A 22,157-nucleotide genomic window follows, 5' to 3' on the forward strand; every position below is an offset into this window, starting at 1 on the left:
TACTGGTTTTAAAAAAATCATACTTGGTTGGACATGATTGATATGAATCACCGACGAATCAATTAGTTCAATGGATCATGATTGAGAATTGATATTGAAGTGACAAGTAACCATTAATTATTTGAACTTTTTTTCACCTTTAATTGTTACTTGTGGAATTAAAATTTTATAAAATAGGTTTCATAGACTTTAAGGCATAAACAATAGCACTAATTAAGTTGAACTAAAGATTTTCTATCATGAAAATATATATTGTGTGTATATATAGTCTCTAAACAGACAAGCCTCTTGCACGATTTGATAGACATTGACTTAGGCACAGTGGACAAAATCAAAAGCCTCGTTTAAACCAAAGTATGATTGGGAATAATTGGGATTGGACCATAAAACAGTCTCTAGCTCAAAATGGAGTACTAGATTAGACACCAAAAAGAAACTAGAAAGAAAAGTAGCTTCAAATTGAAGGATCAATGTCCGATACATGGCATTGATGCTGGTTCTCCAATTAATTTTGATATTCTCATCATCTTGTTCCGTAGCAGTTAGCAAGCAAGATGGTAAAGAAAGTAAAGGGGCATGTTCACATTGATTCTTTTTATATAGTTTGGTTCACATATGTTAATGAATTAGCGGTGCCACGTTGGCAAGAGGCAAGGGATAGAGTTGGTGGACCAACCAATAATTTGGCATGATTGGGTATTTGATTCTAAAGGAGGATTATGATGATGAATTGATGATGGTTATGGAGCGTAGAAGTTGGCAATGATGGGGGATGAAGGAAGAGGGTGGTGTTGGAGATAAGGTTTCAGATATGTTCCGGCCTTTAAGGCTGGTCGACCAGTGGGAAATTGGGTTTGTGCTTATTGTTTGGCTTTTCCACATCCCTTCTTTTTCTTTTCTTCCTTACCAATCGTCCATGTCAACAAAGTCACCACTTTTGTCTGCATTTAGAATACAGGCTTCGTTTTGATTGTAATCTACGTAATCATTCCAATGCCCTTTGTGCATTATTGTCGTTAATCAGCTAGCATCTAGTTCTTTCTCTTTGGACTCATTCATTACCCCACTTATTGAGTAAAACAGGGATTAGCCAATGCCACTAGCAAATACCAACCAACGTGTCATCACTCAAATTTCCTTTATAAACATGATTCATACACACAAATTATTAATCGGTCATATTATCTAGGCATGTGAAATAAAGAAAAGTTTTTTGAAAAGGTTTGCCTTTCAGCCAAGATTATGCTTAGTTCATTAATCATTGGCATATGATACTGGACACAATTTTCAATCTTAGTTCCTATGATATATACAAATTTATTAGATGGAAATGGATTATTTTATGTTTTTTTTTTACATAACTTTATTATATAAAGAATTTTTTGTTCTTTTATCTCTTCATAGGTAATAAATAGGCCAGGCTTTATTTAAATTTATAAGCATTTATCAAGAGAGATAGATGTAGAAATTTTTATATAACAAAATTATGTAAAAATTGAACGCGAGAGAAAACAAATTGATTGAAAATGAGATTGAAACATGTTTGGCTAAGATTTTTTTAAGATTATTTCTGCAAAATGAATTAAATCAACACATAAGCTTCAATGTTCAGGAGACACTTCACTATATGTTTACCAAAAGCAAATCATATCCAACTTTACAAAAAAGCTAGCCCCACCCACTTTGTCTTTAGTCTATTTTATATTATTTTTGAAGAAAAAAATGAGTAGAGATTGAGTAAGAATTCAATAAAATCTCAAGTACTCATGTTCGTATCTGCATCTTAGAAAAAAAAAAGTTTGTAACTCATGCAACCAACAACTTAAGTAATTGTACGGGTATATATATATATATATATATATATATATATATATATATATATATATACACACATATACAGAAAGCCTAATTAACATTCTTAAAAATTAGCACTAGCTTTTTTTTTTTTACCAAAGAAATATCCTCGGGATGCTTCTTTCAAAATGGGGAAATTAGTACATGGATATTATCTACATGGCTTTAAATGCCATAATTTTATGATTAAATAATGAATTTGTTGCATTTTTCTTTTCGGTAGATCCTAATTAAAAAAAAATAAAACATATACCACTTGAATCAATTCTCATTTACCTAACTATTTATAAAACTTGATCAAAAGAGATTAATTTTATTTAAATAATTTTTAGAACTCAGAAAACAATTATCTCTGTTTACGATCTAAAAAACATTTTTGGTACACATGTAAAAAAAAAAAAAAAAAAAACATAATCCATTTTCATTGAATCAATAATAGCATAGGTCAACCAATTTTCACTCCTTTCAGTATAATATCAAGAAGCCAACTTTTTATAATCGCAGTGTTTGTCTTCGGTAGTAATAATAATAGGGACAATGGGTTTTATGAAATTAGTCTGGGAAAAAACTGTAAATGATCTCAATCTTAAAAAGTTTCTGTCTCTATGCAAAGAGAGAAAATTTTTAAATATTACATAATTCGATATAAGTCTCAAATTTTAAGATTGTTTTATATTAAATGTTGTATTATAAAAAAAATAAAAAAAACTGCAAATGAATTTGGTGTCTGTTTCCCATTCATACTCTTTAAACCATATTGCTTTTACTAAGATTTGTTCTTACACGATGATAGACCTATAATAAGTTTTGAATATTGCAATTAAGAACAAAAGTAGAAAAAGGTATACACACAAGAAATGAAGTTTTATCTTTTGATGTATACAAGTGTATCCTTTAGCGGTCAGACATAAAAATGAAAAACATAATAATTAATATAAAATAAATTTTTTAAAATGATTTTATTTTCAATTTCATATTTTAAGAAAAATAACTTTTTATTTATTAATTTTATCATTTTTCATGTATGTGATTAAATAATCATTTAACTATTCGTATCTTCTTCTTTTTTCGGTCAACCTATCTTTCTATATTTTTTGTCCATAGCCATCAACATCTTGTTTAATTAAAAGGTTATGCCTACTCCAACGAAATATAGCTTTTGTGAATGACAAGATAGGATGGTCCATAAGTATTACTAAAGAGACCACAAATTATGGCCCAATTATTTTAATTTGGACTCAATCTGGGTCCAAAAAAATATACAGCAGCTTCAGTCTTGAAACTGCAACCTGGCGTCTGTCTTGTACAGTGCATTGTCTTGGGTCAAACTTGACCCGTCCCAGAAATATAATAATTACAATTAAAGAAATCCAAAAAAATTAAACTTTGGATGGGTGGATGGAGAGAAAACTTTCAATTTTAGATTGAAAAATGAATAATGGCCGCTGGGTTCTTGTTATTACTTGACCCTCTCCTTTTTCAAGGTTAAATTAATTTATAAGTCATCAAATTATCTGAGAATTTTTACATAAGATTTTATATTTTGAAAATTTATAATTTGGTATTTGGATATTTAAATTATTTTAAATTTTTTTGTAAGGTTTTGTCAAGATTTCACTAAGCATAAAGACTTGATTGATTCTTTTAAAAAATTATTCAAGAGAGAAATCGCAAGTTTATTTATTTAATAAGTTTTTGAATTAATTAAAATTATAATTAGACCATTAATCTTTAAATAATTATAAAAAAAATTATAGTGAAAAGATAATTAAAAACATACCTGTAAACTTTTAAAATATCATGAATTATTTAATCCTATCAAATAATTTAAGTATCTATAGGATATTTTAACCTTTGCGTGTTTTGAAAAACCTTGAAAGGACTATGTTCCACGTTTTTTAGGTAAGAACATTTTGAGGGTTTATTAATTAAATACTGCATTTTTTGGGGTCTTTAATTAAATCCCACATTAAGAAACAACAGCTAACGTAACGTGAGGAGTGGGTAAGCACAATCGATATTGGAATTCAAAATTGAGTAAACTCCAGCAGCCTGAAATTGTGAGCGTTGGTAAATGGCTCTTTTGAGATTTATGCATAAACTCATTAGTTTTAGACAATTTTAGTTTTATTATTAGTTTTATCATAATAATATTAATTTTTATTGTTAAGTAATACATAATAAGTTAAAATGACTTTGTTTCTTTCCTCTTCATCTCAAAGTAATGTCGTTTTTCTATCTTACCACTCATGATTCTCTAATTTTGGCAGTTAATTCTCTAGCATTGCTTGTACAGTTGACACTCACTTCTGCTGATCTCTACTCACATCTATGACGTTAGTGATGGTGATACTTACTTCTTACAGTGTGGCCTCCCCACATTGATGACATTGGTGGTGATGATATTTACTTCTCGTGTTCTCTACCCAAGTTTATGACATTGGTGTAGTAATACTGCCATCTTTCAACTACATTAAGTACTCAAAATTTTCATCATTCTTCCTTTTATTCTCTTCATTTTAGGTTTCTTTCACCTCTATGTACTCGAATATAGTCTCTTCCTTTCGTGTTTGTGTCTGCCCACATTTATAACGTTGGTGGTAATGATACTGTCATCTTTCAACTTCACTAAATACTCAAATTTTTTTATCATTCTTTCTTTCATTCTAAAATCTCTTTCACACGTGATCAAATATTAATATAATATCTTCTAAAACCTTGATTACACCTTTAGCGTCACCTTAATAATTCACAACTTTTATATCATACAATGTTTTATAATTCTTTTTACAATATTAACTTTATTTTTAAACTATAAATCTTCTTATCTAAAAATTTATAAGGTATTATTTGACCAATCCCGACGTCAACAAAAATATTTGACCAATCTTTTAATGATTTTTTTTATTATTATCGCCTTATCCTTAAACAGATAATTATTTAGTTTTGGTCAAAATTTATATGCTCTGACGTTATAGATTTCTAATTTTGTTTCTCTTTATCTTATTATTAATGTTATTTTTTTTATCATTTAGAAAGGATTGTCACGTACGTACGATGACTCCTAAAAGATAAAGAAAGGAGTGTTACGTGGATTTGTTCGTTTGGATTTATTCTTTCTTCTCCCTTCTTTCAGACTGGATTGATGCAATGTAATTTGTTCAAAAGAGGAGATTGTTGCACTCCACATCTTCATAGTATTCAAATTAAATAACACTGTTAGATATATAATATAAATTTTTAGAACAGTATTTTTGTACGTTACATCATCCCAAATACATTTAAGGTGATAACGAATGATATTATTTTTAAAAGATTATCCATACTCAGTTCCTGCATTAAATGAACTGATCCGCATCCTAATTTTAATCTACATTTTTATAATTCAAAGATACCTAAATCTTATATTTATTTTCATTATTCATAATTTTAATTTGTTAACTAACATATTATATTGACAACAATAAAAACGAAAATGTGATTTTCACATTTTGTTATGAACTAATATAAAATATTAAATATAGTGTAAAGCGATAATAAGTACCAATAACATAAATAAAATATAAACTTCTAATACTAACATTATAAAATATTATATATTATAATTACCATTTATTTAAAGTTAAAACTAAGACATTGTAACAAACTTTAACTTGTTATTTTTATCACGATGCAAGTTTTGTGCTAAGAAATTTTACGGTCTGCAAAATAGTTACATATTAATTTTTTTTTTTCACTAGAAACATCCTAAATACATGTTTAAATCAAAATAAACTATTAAAAAAAACATAATTTTTTATTAGCATTTAGTGATTTAGAATCCATGACACATTATTCAAAATAATCATGACATGATAATGTTAGTTTTGTTGGTACTACAGTGATATAATTTTAAAAATATTTATTTATTATTTTTATTATACAAATTAAAATTTGACACATACTGCATTTTGATGTGTGCTATTTCATAGTGTCGAAATTTATATTAAAAATTTTAATCTTAATTTTTCACCAGCTTATACTAAGTTTTGGATCTGAATTATTTAATAATATGTATTTAATGTTTCTTAAATTATGTCCTTAAATATGCATTAAAAATTGATAAGTAATTAATAATAGTCAGATTTTATTAAAAAAATATTTATTATACTTTTATAATTTTAATACAATATATATATATATATATATTAATAATTTTTTATTTTTTGATATTTAAATTCAACTTTTAAATACTAAAGTTAATAAATAAAATTTATTATAAATTTAAGAAGCGCATTTCAAACTTGAACGACGATCCATTGATGAATTTCCACTAACGCTTAAAAGAGGATATGGATTGACGTGGATATAGGTAATGCAACATTTTGGATATGTCCAGCCAGCCAATCAGTGTGGCCATGTTCATGGTTTTACCCCTAACAATTTGGAGTAACTTTTTCATCAGATGATCCTTATCTTTACAAAATAACTACTCAGCAACCATTAATTCACTTTTCTTAACCGATGTCTGATTATAATATATAAATATATTTTATATTATTATATCAAAATAAGTTAATAATAATAATAATAATAATATCCTCCCCGTTTTTGGAGAAGTAACAAAGTGGTTCCCATTCTTTAATATGAATGTAATATAAAATTGAATGCATAAATGTTTTCCATGTGCAGTGTTCCAAAAAAATCAAACAGCACTCTCCCGATTGTATAAATGGCTCCTCAATGCAGAGCTGGCGTTACTCCTTATTCTGCTTATCTTGCATGTCCTTGTCTCTCCATTATTTTACGTCTGTGCTTTCGTCTTCATTGTATTTCCATACCCACCACCATCACAACCACTAATTGGAATTCCCAGTGCTTGGTGCGTTTTAAACGATTGGATTGGGCTTCCCTCACACTGAAGTAGCGAGCACAATGATTCGAAGGACTCTGTGCTTTCCCAGTTTAAGGAATTTGCTTCTTCGAGCTGCTTGTGCGTCTTCTTCGTCTAAGGTGATCAATGTCTCACTTTCTAACGCTTTCTTTTTCATCCACAATCTGAGGCTGTGCTTTGTTATATTCCTAATACAATTCTCTCTCTCTTTTTTTAAGGTTTTCCTGTCCTTATACCTTATCTTTGTTTCCTCAGTTCCTTGTCTGTTTCATCTTTATGTTTATTTTTTCTTAATAGTGATTAGTGTTGTTGGTTTAGTTATTTAAGGATTTTTAAATATTATTTAAAGACCGATTAGGTAAATTTTTTTGATATATTTTATAATTTTTAAAATCTATGTGATATTAGAGATGATAAAAAGATATATAATAATTTAAATATTAAAATTCACAATATTTAATATAATTTAATATATTGATAATGTTAAATATTATTTTTTATAAAATACTTTCAATTAAATTACACAGACAAACAAAATAACTAAAGTTATTTTATTTTATTAACTTTTTAAAAATTATCACAGCATAATAAATCAACCCTTATTTAATAGTATTGTACCTGATCTCAACATCGATATTCACACTTCTTAAATATAATTTATGTTTCTGTCAACTTCATTTGTTAGGGGCTAATGGCTAATGGCAAATTAAAAAAAAAACGTAATAAACACTTCATGAAAAATATTTAAAATGCCTTTTAAAAATATCATTAAAACCTTTCAATATTTATCATTCTAATTTTTTTTTATCATATGCAATTTTATATAAATTACAAAATCTATTTTATAAATTAAAAAATTGTTTTAAAATCATGTTAACAGTGATTCAAGGATGATAAATTCTGTGATACCTTTTTAATTGAAGGAATTAAGGTGCCTCATTTTAATTAAACTGATAAAGATAAACGTGTGTATATTATAATTTATAAACTTTAATTTTCATGTACTACCCACATAAAATTTTTATATTATTAGTTAGTTATAATATGTTATAAATATAATTTTTAATAATTATAACAAGATTTAACAATTAATGTTAATATGATAATTTTTTGATATTTTTGATATATTTAAATTAATTTTTTATTTATATTACTTTTATTATAAAAATACTGATAAAAAGTAATAAAAAATTAATGCATAAGATAAAATAATTTTAGAAAGATCATGTTAACTTAAAAATATTAAAGTATAAGATTAAAATTATAATAATTAAAAACCAAATAATGATAATTAATTTTTTATGATTAAAATAATAAATATAAATTATATAAACATTTGTTTATGCATTAAATCACAGGCTAAAATAAAGTTAGGTATAATTTTTAGAATATTTTTAATTACAATAATATAAAATTATATTTAAAATTATAGTAATTTTAATTGGCTAATGGAATAAAATTGTCTCCATTAGAAAATGGGTATGATTTAGAAAAAATATATCTATTAATTTATTAAAACATTATTTTAATTATAGTCAAAAAATAATTTAAAAACTACAATTGAATTTTCTCCTAGGGACTAAATAGAATTAGTCATGTTAGGGGGTGAATTAATTGCAGTCTAAATTATAAACAAAAAGAAGCTCACTTTAAAATACATTTTTTATAAAATAATAGAGCGGTATGGACGCTGGGGTTCGAATTCGGTATGATGTGGATAGATAACAACTATGCATCCTCAAGTGCCCCAAAAGAACCTCATCATCTTTTTGAACTCTCCTTTCAATATTGTCTTTTACCTTATATTGGAAATATTATAGTTTTTTAAAAGTTAATAATTAATTATGTTAAAATTGGACTTTTAGTTATGTGTGTGGCTATATATATCGTATAATTTAAGTAATCGATTTTCAAATAATATAATATTAAATGACAAATTTACTATTATTGTTATAAAAAGAAATTTATCATTATCACAAAACAGAGTGCAGATAATGTTTTTAATTTTGGTAGGATCCCTCAATCGTTGATGATGTTTCCACCTCCCTCGTCCTCATCCGTGTGGGATGCTGTTTCTAGTGTTTTCTTTCTTGCCTTATTGTTTAGTGTTTTTAAACGTTTCTGCCACGTTTATTTTTTATTTTTTATTTAACAAAACTCACTTGTTAGTCATAAATCTTTTTATTAAACATTAAACAATTATAATAAAACAGACGTATGTGTCTACCCAATCATAACGTTATTAAAATTTGTTCTCTTAAGTTTTTATATTAACTAGTATCACGTATTAGTTTAATCATTTAAAGCTTAATTTATTTTTTAAAAAATATAAAATTTAATATTAAAAAATTAATATTATTACAATACATAAACATATAGTTGGCAAATAAAACAAGTTTTCTCTTTTTTTTCTTTACCAAACAAATAAGGCTTGTAATAAAAAAAGACATATTTTTATTTAATTTTCATTTTAATATTTGTTAAACTAATAATATATGATAACTTTATCATATAGTTTTATTTTATTTTTATTTTTTATGTAAATTTTATTTTGGGAAAAACTAAATTAAAATCTGATAAGATATAATAAAATTATGTATTTAGTTTGTTATTTTAGTCTGTATTAAATATAAAAAATAAAATAAAATTTTATCTTACATTTATCATATTTGTTCTCATTTAATTTTTATATTTTATTTTTTATCCGATTATGTCAAATGAGCTTAAAAAATATATAACCCTTATAATACTATTAATTTGGTAAATAAAATAAGAAAATGTGATAAAATAACTTTTATTTTATTTTATTTAAATTATAATATTTTTTAAACCACTAGATTAAGATGATTTTAAATTATTATTTTATTTTTTAATATATATTTTATCCTATAAAAATTTTGAATTTAAAATAAACATAATATAATAATAAAATGTATCTAATCTGTTATTTTAATGTGTACAAATATAAATTAAGGAAAATATATGTCATGTCTTATTTATCATTTCAAGTGATTGCATTTTAGTATTTTTTTTATCTTTAATTGATTATTCAATCAAATGAGATTTTTATTTTATTTACTTATTTTAGTTTGCAACTGAACTTCTTTGATTGGCATCAAGTATAATAAAATATGTATAAATCATTATTAAATCTATTTTGATTAAATAAACTAATTTTTATGATATTTAATCTTTAATTTTTATATTTTAATTTTATGTTTTCGTTACAAGAAAAATGAAACTTCCTTAATTTTAATGTATATTCTTTTATAAAATTTATGTAAAACATGAGAAACTTGTTAATTAATTTGATACACTTTACAAAATTCAAAATTATTGTGATATCACATTTTTAAAGAACCAAAATATATAATTTAGGATAAGGTCATTTAATGTAAATTAGTAAGTGTAAGGTCTTGTTAACTAGTGTTTTAAGAATATTAGCTAATAAATAATATTTTTTATTAAAAATTAAGAAAAGTACATTAATATTTATTTATTTTAAAATAAATTTAATTCTTTAATTAGCACCTTAAGGGTATTGATTAATATTTTTAAATAAATGAAAATGTTTTTTTCTTCTGTACATAATTAAAAGTTTAATATGTTTAAGCATTTGTTTGGACCTAGTTCAAATTTCCAACCTAACAACCAAATGCCTATTTAATTTTTTTAAAATATTAATTTCGCTAGAGACTTAAAAGTGGAAAAATGAATGGACATTCATTCCCTCACACCCGAAATAAAAACAAAAAACAATTAAAGAGGGGGTTGAGGTATGGTATTATTGTGGAGCTGATGGAAAAACTAATTTAAATCTGCGATTCCAACCCAAAATTATATTGCAGCAGATCGGAGCTTACAATTGCTATGCATCTCAGTCCTCCCCTCTTCACGTCCCCAACCCAACTTACAGGTAAAATTATTATTTCACTTACAAACAATATTATATATATTTAATGGTTGTATATATACTATTTTAAAGGTTCATTTTGGGGGATTAATGTGTACTAAATATTTAAATGACTCTTTGTTCTAATAGTGATGACGAGTATGCTGACGTGGACTGGGATAATCTTGGTTTTGGACTCATGCCTACTGATTACATGTACATTACAAAATGTAGAATGGGCCAAACTTTTGGAGAAGGACAACTCAGTCGTTATTGTAACATTGAACTTAGTCCATCAGCTGGAGTCCTAAACTATGGTCAGGTGTGATACCAAACTCTCATTTGTTCTTTTTCTAAGAAACTGTTTCTGAGACATCAAGTTAATTAATACACTCCGAAAGGACTTTAACTATAGCCTCATTGGCTCATTGCAATGAATCGTTCCAAAAAATTAAAAAGAAAGAAAGAGACCTTAGCCGAGCCCACATAGTTAGTTGGTTATCTTAATTAGGAATCCATGCAAATATTACAAATTAGGTGATAAAATAGAAAGTTTTCTTTCTGAAAATGCAAGTGCCCAAAAAAATCGAAGCAAGTGCAGGTCAATATCATGTTTCAACTTAAATAAGGGGTTGTCTAAATATTTAATGTAAAAATAAGGTTAAACAACTGTATCTTGATTAAATTAATATAAACATATTTAAATTTACATCCACTTATTTAGTTTATTGCAATAACAGGCATATTGTTTAGTCCCCCTATTTACTTGGCGTTTGAATCTGAATATTCTAAAATTATTGAGTAACATGATATGGAGAAAAAATATATTATTATTTTTTATCAATTTAATTAATAGAATCTCAGTCCTAACTTAATGACCGAGAGTGCATGAAAAAAACTGGAATAAAATAAAGAGTAATTGGTACATGCAGTGATTATTTGTTAATAAAACAAAGAGAACATGCGTGAGGACCATATTTGAAATGTAAAACAGGGATTATTCGAAGGCACGAAAGCATACAGAAAAGAAAATGGGCAGATACTGCTGTTCCGTCCAGAAGAAAATGGCATCCGCATGAAGATTGGTGCGGAAAGAATGTGCATGACATCCCCTTCCATTGACCAATTTGTTGATGCTTTGAAGCAAACTGTCTTGGCAAACAAGCGATGGGTACGACTATTCCTCTTCAGTTTCAATTCTAATTAAGACAAATGACAAACTTTGCATGAGTATGCTAGATTTGAACTCTCTCGTTCAACAACGTATAATTGGACTTATTACTTTAAACACTTAGCAGGTTCCTCCACCGGGCAAAGGATCGTTGTACCTTAGGCCTTTGCTCATTGGGACTGGTCCAGTTTTGGGTTTGGCTCCTGCACCTGAATGCACCTTCCTCATATATGCTTCCCCTGTGCGCAACTATTTCAAGGTCACACTAACTTTTTTTTTTTTATTGAATGTTCTCTTTCTTTTGCTAGTTATTGTTGTAGCTGGTTTGCCATATATCCAACATTAAATTACTTCAAGAATTCGATTTTGAGTGGTTTATTGCCACCGCAGGAAGGTTCGGCTCCCCTCAACTTGTATGTGGAGGAAAACTTTGACCGTGCTTCTCGCCGCGGTACTGGAAGCGTTAAAACCATTTCCAATTATGCCCCGGTACGTATTACACTCAAATCAAGTCAAAATCAATTATTATTTTCTTTAGGCTTGGAACAAACATTAATCTAACAATTTGAAATAAAAAATATAAAGAGGGGTTCAAGGCCGAGCAATTTACATCATATTTCACAGATACAAAAATGACTTTGATGGGGTTCAGATCCTATGCATATTGGAGCACTCAATTTCACTACTTAAATATATCTTGACATGTAGGTCTTGATGGCACAAATTAAAGCCAAGAAAAGAGGATTTTCGGATGTGCTATACCTTGATTCCCTCACCAAGAAAAATCTGGAGGAGGTCTCTTCTTGTAACATCTTTATTGCCAAGGTATTCTTCGCATTATTTTTCTCTCTCTCTTTAATTATAAAGATAGATCATTTTTTTTTTCAAGCAAGTTAGAAGACACACCGAGTTAAAACTAGTGTTTGTAAGCTAGCATGGGGAAACATCATACATGACATGTCTTTCGGAACTAGACGTTACCATTTAAGGTGGCATCTACACAAAAGTGGTAGAAGAAAGACATACAGAAAACAAAGGATGTGAATGGCGATCGAATTTTTTTTCAAAAGTAGTATGCATGTAAACAGGGGATGAAATGAAGGAGAGCCGTTCTCTATATTTAATAGATCATATTATCAAATAACTGAAGATAAAAAACATAAGATTGTACTTTAAAAAAGAATTGGTTTTCAGAAAGGTTGGGTTGAATTGTTACTTGCCCAATTATGAATGTTTTAAACGATTTGGTGAAATCACTCTGCACAACAAATTGCCACCGCTATATACGCTTACAACTGGCAAATCTAACTTACTCTAATTTCTCAGGGCAAATGCATCTCAACACCTGCTACCAATGGAACTATTCTTTCCGGAATTACCAGAAAAAGCTTAATTGAAATTGCTCGTGATCTTGGCTACCAGGTAGTAGTGTTACATATTTGTGGCTTCTACATGATAATGGGATCTAATATTCATTAATTTGCATTTAATTGTTTCTTGATTTTTCACTTTTTGAATTCCCGATCACCCTACGAGATATCAATTTGAATAATCCTTTATTAAGTTTGCTAAAGCGATAACAGTTGTTGTTAGTTCAAATTTTTATACGACAAACTTCTATTTTTGAAGTTTTTAGAAAGCAAGTACAAGGCAGTGCTATTGACGACGCATAATAAAAGAGATTATTCAATATTTTTAAAAGAAAGTGAGTGTAATTCAAACAAAGCAATGCTATAAAGATCAGGGTAGCATTTTCTTATAACTTAAGTTTATTTTTAAAATAAGTACGATTTTTTTTTTTATCCTTTTTTAAATTCTGGTGCACTTTAAATTAAATTGAAGTTAAATACACTCTTTTTTACTCACATATCTAACACTCAGACAATGGAATACACGTAGTAATTAACGGTGGATTTCACCAAGTGATACCTGCCCCACCTAATCGGTTATTTTGTTGTACGGATCGTTCAGATTCTGTAGCAATTCTTTTAAAATTACTCTTGAGAATGATTTGTGTTACTTAGTTCTTATCATTTTAGCAGCTAAGATTATTTATACTTTCTTTTCATGATAAAAAGACCTTTTAGAAGAGAACAATAAGAAACCAATCACATCGTAGATTTTATCATCTTTAAAAATTTTGTGTATTATTTTTCTGTTTCAGATATGCTTGTTAATATATTGACCAAATTGATTCAGGTTGAGGAGCGTGCTGTAGCCGTGGATGAACTGATTGAGGCTGATGAAGTTTTCTGCACAGGAACTGCGGTTGGTGTTGCTCCCGTGGGGAGTATCACATACCAGCATAAAAGGTAAAACAATGGTAATACACACATAACAAATAACAACAGCGGAAGTATATAGACCTGTAAGAATGTATTTTACACACAAAATTTAGATAAGTGAGCACTACGAATTCTTCTCTACAAAACTCTCTCTATATATATTATCAGACTTTATTAATAATTATACGTGTTTTTTTGCAATTTTTAGAACACGTATAAATGCGTCACATGCGTCCAAATTTTCCTGAAACATTACGTTGTATATATGCAGGATGGAATATAAAACAGGTTCTGGAACCATTAGTGAAGAGCTGTACAGTACTATTTCGGGAATTCAAACGGGTATTATTGAAGATAAGAAGGGATGGATCGTTGAAATAGACTAAGAGCCTGTTTGGAATTGTTTATTTGATCAATGTAATTAATTAAATAAATCTTAAAAAATAAATATTTTCTCAAAACAAAATTTACCTCCTTAATATTCTCAATGCTATAGTATAGTAAAAATAACTGAAATACTGTGGTTAATCATCCGAAATCATATTATTGCGCATATTTGGTAAAATTAGTAGATAAGTTGATGAAAATTTAAAATATTAGTGTAAAATAAACTTGTTTATTTTTTTTTATATAAATTTAAAAATAAAAAGAGGAGAGGTTGATAAGATGAGTGATGTGATAAAGAAAGATAAAAAATATTTATTATTGTGACTGTTTATTATGAAAATATTATAACTCAAAAATTATTATCAAATTGTGGACTAAAAATTAATCTTAATTTACTGCATAAAAAATAGTAAGTTTTTTTTTAATAATTAATCTCTATTATACTATTTTTTTCATTTTACTTGTATATTCAATTTTCCCTTAATCTAGTTTAAAAGTACAAGTAATATATTTTTTCAATCCATTCCCTTAATTTTGGTTGGTCGATCTAGTTTATTGAAGTGTGAACATTCCACTTTATCTTGGATTTATTTAGGCATTATTTGAGAGGTAAATTTTTAAAAGGAAGAAGAAACTTATGCGATAGTTATTTTTATTTAGAAGTTTTTAGGTGAGTAGAAAAGAATTTATAAACTCTTCAAAACTTTTATAATTTCATATTTTGAAATTTTACTAAATGTAGGGTTTTGTATTAACTCTTCTCTTTTGTCCTTCATATTTTTTCCTTCCTTCTTTCATTAAAATTCTTGAACAAAGTTTTAAGAAATGTACCTTTTATATTGTTTAACACATTTTATGTTTTAAGTTTTAAAAATCAATTGTTTTTTGGGAGGGGGAGAGGGGTTCTGTATTTTTTCCAAAATATAATTTAAATTCAAACTAGAAGCCGCTTGTCAAAGTAAAATTTTCGTTTATTTGTAGGAATAAAAAGTAGTGTTGCGTTTTATAAGCTTGGAAAGAAATAAAACCTCGTTGTGAGTTGAATCGCGAAATAGGCTGAAACAGGGGAATATTATGAAAATATTGAAATTACCTTATGTTGCCTTTTTCTGTTGGTTTTCTTTTGTGTTCTCTGATTGAAAAATAATATGTTACTTAAAAATTGTCTCTCTTTTAAATATTAACTAGTCTTTTTCGCTAATGTGTTGATATTTTTCTGAGTACTTTGACGTGGTATTTCACTGCTAACATTTACTATTAATTTGTATATGATTTAAATTTGTAAACGTGAAGATGTATATAAAATAAAATAAAAAATGAGTATATATATGATTCTTTTCGCTTATTAATTTTTGTTAGAATTATTGTAAAATTATGTTTAGCATATTTTTTAAGAAAAAAAGGGTCCAAACTAAGCTATTCAAGTAATATTATTACACGAAGCTAACTTGCCGGAACTCATTTACAGGAAACAAAAATTGTTTAGCACAAAGAAAGGCGACACATGTTAATGATTATATATATAAAAAATCCAAGTAAAATAAATTAATATAACATGCATTATTTTCCCCTATTACAACTTTTTTATTATATTATATTATTTACTACATTTATAACTTTTTTCTTTGAATATATACATTGAGATATTGATCTGTAACATTTTTCAAAATAAATAGCATACCTCACTGTTCAATGCACCCATCCCAATTCCATGAAAAGTCAAGTTGTCCGACTCTTGAACCCTTCATTTTCACTCCCCACAAGTTCAATAATTTTCCCTTGTCAATTTCAGGGAGCAACTTCTTCTGCAATATTCGAAATCCGCAGCCACTTCATGACAATTAAACCAGCTTCATCATAACGTTCTCTCCATCAATGTGGAATACGAATACCCAATTTAATTAAGTTGAATTATGTGCTTATGTTCATCCAATTAGCTGACTTCTACGTCATCATTGTCATGTTTATTTTTCAAACATAATGAAACCCGAAAGTTGTATGAACGATTGATTTATTTACAGTGAAAATAAACTAGTGCTAGGTTTTAGCATGATTTATCACATCAATACTCCACATGCATGCTTGAATCCTAATACATCACACTGAAGCGAAAATTCTCTGTAGATATACATTGGTTTAGACTCATTAATTTTCTTTCTCTTTGGTTTCTTCTGTACTGCTTTATTTTTTTATTTATTTAATCTATTAAGTTAGTGATAAAAGATAAAAAGGCCTGGAGAGAAGTTGGCTTCAGCTGTACTACTGACTACTGAGGAATAAGATAGTCAAGGAATGATTGATTTTTCAAACTTGTAGGTCAAATCATGCTTGGAAATTAAAACATTATGTATATTTTATGCTGGTGGCCCAACTCGACATCGCAGGCCTTTGTCTTTACCCTTCAATTATTTAATTAAAAAAATATTTAATAGACATTTCCATTGTTTATATTTAGAGATAAAGAGAAAAAAAACGAAGAAAAATAATAAACGTGATAAATAATGTATTATAATGAAAAGAGAAAGATAAAAATTCAAAAATTATAATAATGCTTAAGTGTTATTATAAACAAGAGTTAATTAACTTCTGTCCTTACTTGTAGTTCTCCGCTGAACCATCTTTGGACTTTTTTTACTTTTTCTTTTCATTATCGTCTTTTCATTTTTCCTATCGCATCTTTTTAGATTGCGTCTCTATTTTATGTTTCGAAAGTTGATTGATGGTCAATGAAAACATGCACTAATCCGAAAACAGGATACTAATAGAGCTAGTTTTAGCTCTCTCCTAATGTAACAAAGTTCTCGGTCTTAATTATTTTAATTGGCACCATAATCGCTTCGTTGACTCCGTAATTTCGTTTTGTATGTTAAAAGTTTCCTTTGGACATAAACAATCATGCATTAGAAGAAAAAGTGTCGCCATGCCTTTCGTTTTTTGTTGTAACTTCTCAAATGGGTCCAAATCAAATTCCGTCTTCACTGAGTAAAAGAATATATATATACAGAAATTTACCAATAAAATATTACAAAAGTTTGCTTCAATAATCTTTATACTTTTTTAAAAAAATTAACAATTAAGAGTCCATTTGATTAGAAATTATGTGATTGGTAATCAATTTTTAATGACAAATAAAGCGTATATTTAGAAACGTGTTAAAAAACTTATAAACATAAATTCAATACAAAAATTACAATTAATAACATTAAAATAAATATAAATTCATGTGTATTGAATTCCTTGCCATTGAGGGAGACAAATAATGTTTCAATTGATGTATTTAGCTGATGATATGATGTTTTTATAAAAAAAAAAAAACTCTTTACTACTTAAGTTATAGAAGACTCCAGGTGAAATAAAAGTATAGGTAAAATATATAGTGTGTAATATATTTAAAACTCGAAATCTTTTTTTTATATAAAAATGAATTAACATTTCAATTTGAGTTTTCATCATTATATATAATGATGTGAACTACTAATCAATATCATATAGCAACAAATTTATCATATATTATTTAATATTTATAACAAGTTTTAAACAGTTTAACTTTTCAATTACATATGATTAATTAGATATTGTTGTAGTTGTATTGCTAACTGTGTTACAATCAATTATGAAGACATTAGTTTACTAGAAGATTGACTAAGCCATGAATTTATACGTATTTTAACTCAAAATTATTCATATTATAAATGGGTATGATTTATTTGACACAAATCAAAACCTATTGAGTAGATGATTTATTTTTTCAATTAGACAAGAAACGACTTTCATCTTTATCCCTTTTATTTGATATTTACTAATTCAACCTTCACAAAATAGCCGGGGAAACCTTTTTTGGTGCTATCAACAACACAGTAACCAGCACTTTGCCTCCTCAGAAAACGGTACCAAACTCAGGTTCTTCTCATACCAAATCAATGATGTGAAATGGGTGATAACAGATTTGTTGCGTGCCAAATTCCTAGCTATACATCATGGTAACATGGCTGTGATGGTGCTCATTCAAGTCTGTAAAGCACTAACACGTGGCCATACCAACCTGGAGGACTTGGAGAATCCTAAGGTCGATCAAATGACGCCCCTGATGTGACACCATCCACTGTACCGCATTAATACGTTAAATTACGATTCTTCCTTTTCTTCAATAAAAAAATAAGGTTATTCTGATACAACAAAAATCTTTGAGACTTCTGAGTTATGACTTAAGGATTTTCAATTTGTGGTGGCAGAGGGGCTAATTATATTATAAGGTGAAGCTTTGTTTTCTGTTTTTAATTAGAATTACTTGTCGCTCTTCTCTTTCCAAATTTTTGGTTATTAATGTTTGTGGTGTTTGAACTTTGAAACTCTGAACTGAAGGGGTACATTGGGATTTAGATCTTCTTAGTTCTTATCATATTGATTAATATAATATGATCATGTTATAATTCAAAAAATATAATTTTTATTAAAGTTAATTAATAGACTTCACAATCAATCATGATAAGTTATTGTTTAGTAAAAATTGGTTATTTTTACTTTTAATACGATCATATTATATTTGCTAATGACATAAAGAAAATAAAATTAAAAGTTGCTATAGCATGCTCGCTGGTCAACCTGCATGCTGCATCGGTCCTCACGGCGTTCTTCTTATCATCTTTGTTGCTTTGGTGGTCATTTGTTCACCAACCAAAAAGGAAGAAGATCCTACAAATTTTCCACATAATTTCAATGCCGATTGTGCCCTATCTCTTGTGCTTCTAGAAACTCTACAACCTTTAAATTTAGAACACGAGATGCAAACGCTAAGAGATATCGACGGATTTGATAGTTGATGACAATTTTCAACGTCATAGTTTTTAATTTCCTCGTTCGGGTGAAGTTTGGTTAGTGAATTACTGACCCTACGATATTACCATCCAAGTTATCTTTCTCTCTCAAGTTAGACTCTCAAATTCTTAGACCATGCACTGTCTTTTGCACCTTTTCACTGGGTAAATTATCCACCCTTTTCACTTTTTATTTTTACGGGCCAATGGAAACACCTTTCTTTTCATTTCATGTTTCTCTTAATTTATTCTTTTAGAAAGATGACTCTTTTTTAAGTATATAAAATTTTCTATTTTTCATAACGCAACTTAAAAAGTATACTTTATTTTCTGAGAATTTTATTTGTATACTTTTTATAACAAAGAATGATCAAAAGAAAACTCAAAAAATAAAATAACTGATATGAAATATAAAAAATAATATTATAGAAAACGTTGCAGAAAACCATTGGATGAATAATTTATAACTTCTATCTTCTGAATAGCCTGCCAATGAAAGTACGTAGCTAGGGGAAACAAGTGTTGACAGAGAAAGTTTCCATCCTATATAAGAGGACCAAAAGAAAATAAGACAAGAAAATAAAGTAAAATTGTATTTTCTTTTATTTAAATAAATAAAATCAATAAAAATAAATTATGACTTCCTTCCACTAGAAATATTAAAAATAAACTTGTGCAATTGTTTAATTTTTTTAAAATATTAAAATAGTTTTTGAAAAATTAATTTATGAAATAAATATTTTAAAAATTTGAAAACTAAAAACTAATCATAAAAATCATGTCAAAACCATGTTAAAAAAATATGTTGTTATATCACTCCTCGTACGTCGCCATCCTATTTTTGAGTTCTCGAAAGGAAAACCATCATTCTAATTATGCTTTTGCCTTTATATAAATAGAACCATTTTATATTAATTTTATCGGTGTCGTTTTTTTTTTTTTTTCATAACACAGAAAGATTTTTAAAGAAATGTCATCTAGATTAATCAGCCGGTTAGTTATAAATTTAACATAGCTTAAAATATATATTTGTTCCCGTAAACAAATTAGTTTTTATACTTTAAGTATTTGCATTTTATTTTATATATAAAATTTTATTTTTATTATTTTAACATTTTTAGTAAACAAATTGTTATTATTATTAATAATGTCATTGTGTCTAATGACCTTATAATAATGGAGGATAAAATATATCAAAACATTAATATAAATTTTTAGATATAAATTATTTCATAAATAAGTCAATTAAACATTTTTTAACTTTGATGAAACATCTTTTCATACTAATATATATCTAAAATTTCTTACATTTAATCTAAGTCTTTTATTTAACGTACATCTAATAGTAGTAAAATAAAAAATTATAATATGTTAAATATAAATTAAATAAAAAGTTTAAATTGAGTGTAAAATTTTTTAGACTCACTCCTTTAACTTTTATTATAAGTTTACTTTTCAATCCAATTTATTAATTAATTTTAAAACAAAAGTTTTACAAAACTAATCAATTATTTATATTATAAATAAGAGGCTTTGTTTTATCTAAATAATATAATTTTAAAACTATTTTTAAAAATAAAAAAAATTACTTTCTTTTTGCCACGTTAAAGAGTGTATTGGACTTCTATAGATGATAAAAAAAAATTATTATTTTTTAAACCAGTATTAAAGATTTCAGTTTGATACTTATCTTAGTAATAACATGTGATATATGCATAGAGAATATTTTCATTCTTTAAGCGGTAGTGCTTTAGATTTTAACATTTATCATGAATTTAAAAAAAATTAAAATTATAAATATAAAAATATTTTTATAAATTAATAATTTTAAATATATTTATAAAATATAATCTATACATATATAATAAATTATTAAATTAGGTATATATAAAGGGTGAAAATTAAGTGAATTAGGGTCATAATTCAGAGAATAAAATGTTTTTAATCTTTATTTTTCCAATATATACATGTTACATTCTCATTCTCATTAAGTAAAGTCTTGAATTTAAATTTTAGACATAAAAAAAATCAAGAGAATTAATCTGACCATACTGTAAATATTATTGATTCGAATGAGATTATCTCTCCGGACCAAAAATAAAATAAAGACCCGACAATTAACGCAAAATAAGCTGCATCAACACAATCTTGAGTTTTGACGGAATGTTAAAATAAATGCAATTTTAAAAGTTTTGAATACGTCTTAGGGGGGAAACTAATGAACTCGAGAGTTTAAAAACTCAATTAATTGCCTTTGAAAGCTTAACTACCATCAAAATAGGTGGTCAAGGCTATAATATTTGTTTTACGATAAAAGATAATTGTTTGATCGAATATCATCTGACAGTAGAACAACTTAAGCAAGCCATCACCCAAAATTTTAAATCCCAATATACGCACATCGTAATTCTCCTTCACCAAATTAAAAATGTCACCGATAATGAATGTCATGAATTATGGTTTAAGGGGTGTAACGTGTATACCAAATAATTTAATGGAGAAATAAATAAGTAAAAGAACAGTGAAGCAGGAAATACTGAGCAAAAGAGAGTAATTTAGGCATGTCGTATGCTCGTATATCCTTGGACAGTGAGGGTCAGAGTGGAGTGGACTTCAAAAAGGTGCAAGAAATATTGATTCCGGTTTAAGAAAGACAAGAAGAACGAACCTTATTCTCCTATTCTGGCAATACTAAATTTCTGGAATTTTCTATATAAATACCTTTCTTTTCTGCCACACCTTATATAAAATTTGTACGATGGGATGTTCTTGGAATCATGTTTATCTGCTCCCAATTTTATAATTAAAAAATAACTCTCTCTCTCTCTCTCTCTCGCTCATATTCTGACCGTAAGTAGAGAACGGTCATCCCGAATAATCA

The 22,157-nt window shown here is 27.1% G+C and overlaps 1 protein-coding gene across 4 annotated transcripts; it reads left to right on the top strand.

Moving 5' to 3' along the window:
- Positions 1-6,538: 6,538 nt before the first annotated feature.
- Positions 6,539-14,600, top strand: LOC113865197 (branched-chain amino acid aminotransferase 1, mitochondrial-like). Of its 4 annotated transcripts, none has more exons than XM_027499601.1 (10): positions 6,539-6,846; positions 10,576-10,643; positions 10,770-10,941; positions 11,614-11,790; positions 11,918-12,049; positions 12,181-12,279; positions 12,499-12,615; positions 13,117-13,212; positions 13,990-14,102; positions 14,347-14,600. In XM_027499601.1, the coding sequence occupies exons 1-10, from the start codon at positions 6,769-6,771 to the stop codon at positions 14,459-14,461; spliced, it is 1,167 nt and encodes a 388-aa protein (XP_027355402.1). In that variant the 5' UTR covers positions 6,539-6,768; the 3' UTR covers positions 14,462-14,600. The 4 variants fall into 4 exon arrangements, with proteins under 4 accessions (XP_027355402.1, XP_027355401.1, XP_027355403.1 ...); XM_027499600.1 differs by having other exon boundaries at positions 11,915-12,049; positions 14,347-14,531; XM_027499602.1 differs by having other exon boundaries at positions 10,579-10,643; positions 14,347-14,461.
- The last annotated feature ends 7,557 nt before the right edge of the window (positions 14,601-22,157 follow it).

Source organism: Abrus precatorius, unplaced genomic scaffold (assembly GCF_003935025.1).
Source record: "Abrus precatorius isolate BTA unplaced genomic scaffold, Abrus_2018 Scaffold4, whole genome shotgun sequence".
NCBI lineage: Eukaryota > Viridiplantae > Streptophyta > Magnoliopsida > Fabales > Fabaceae > Abrus > Abrus precatorius.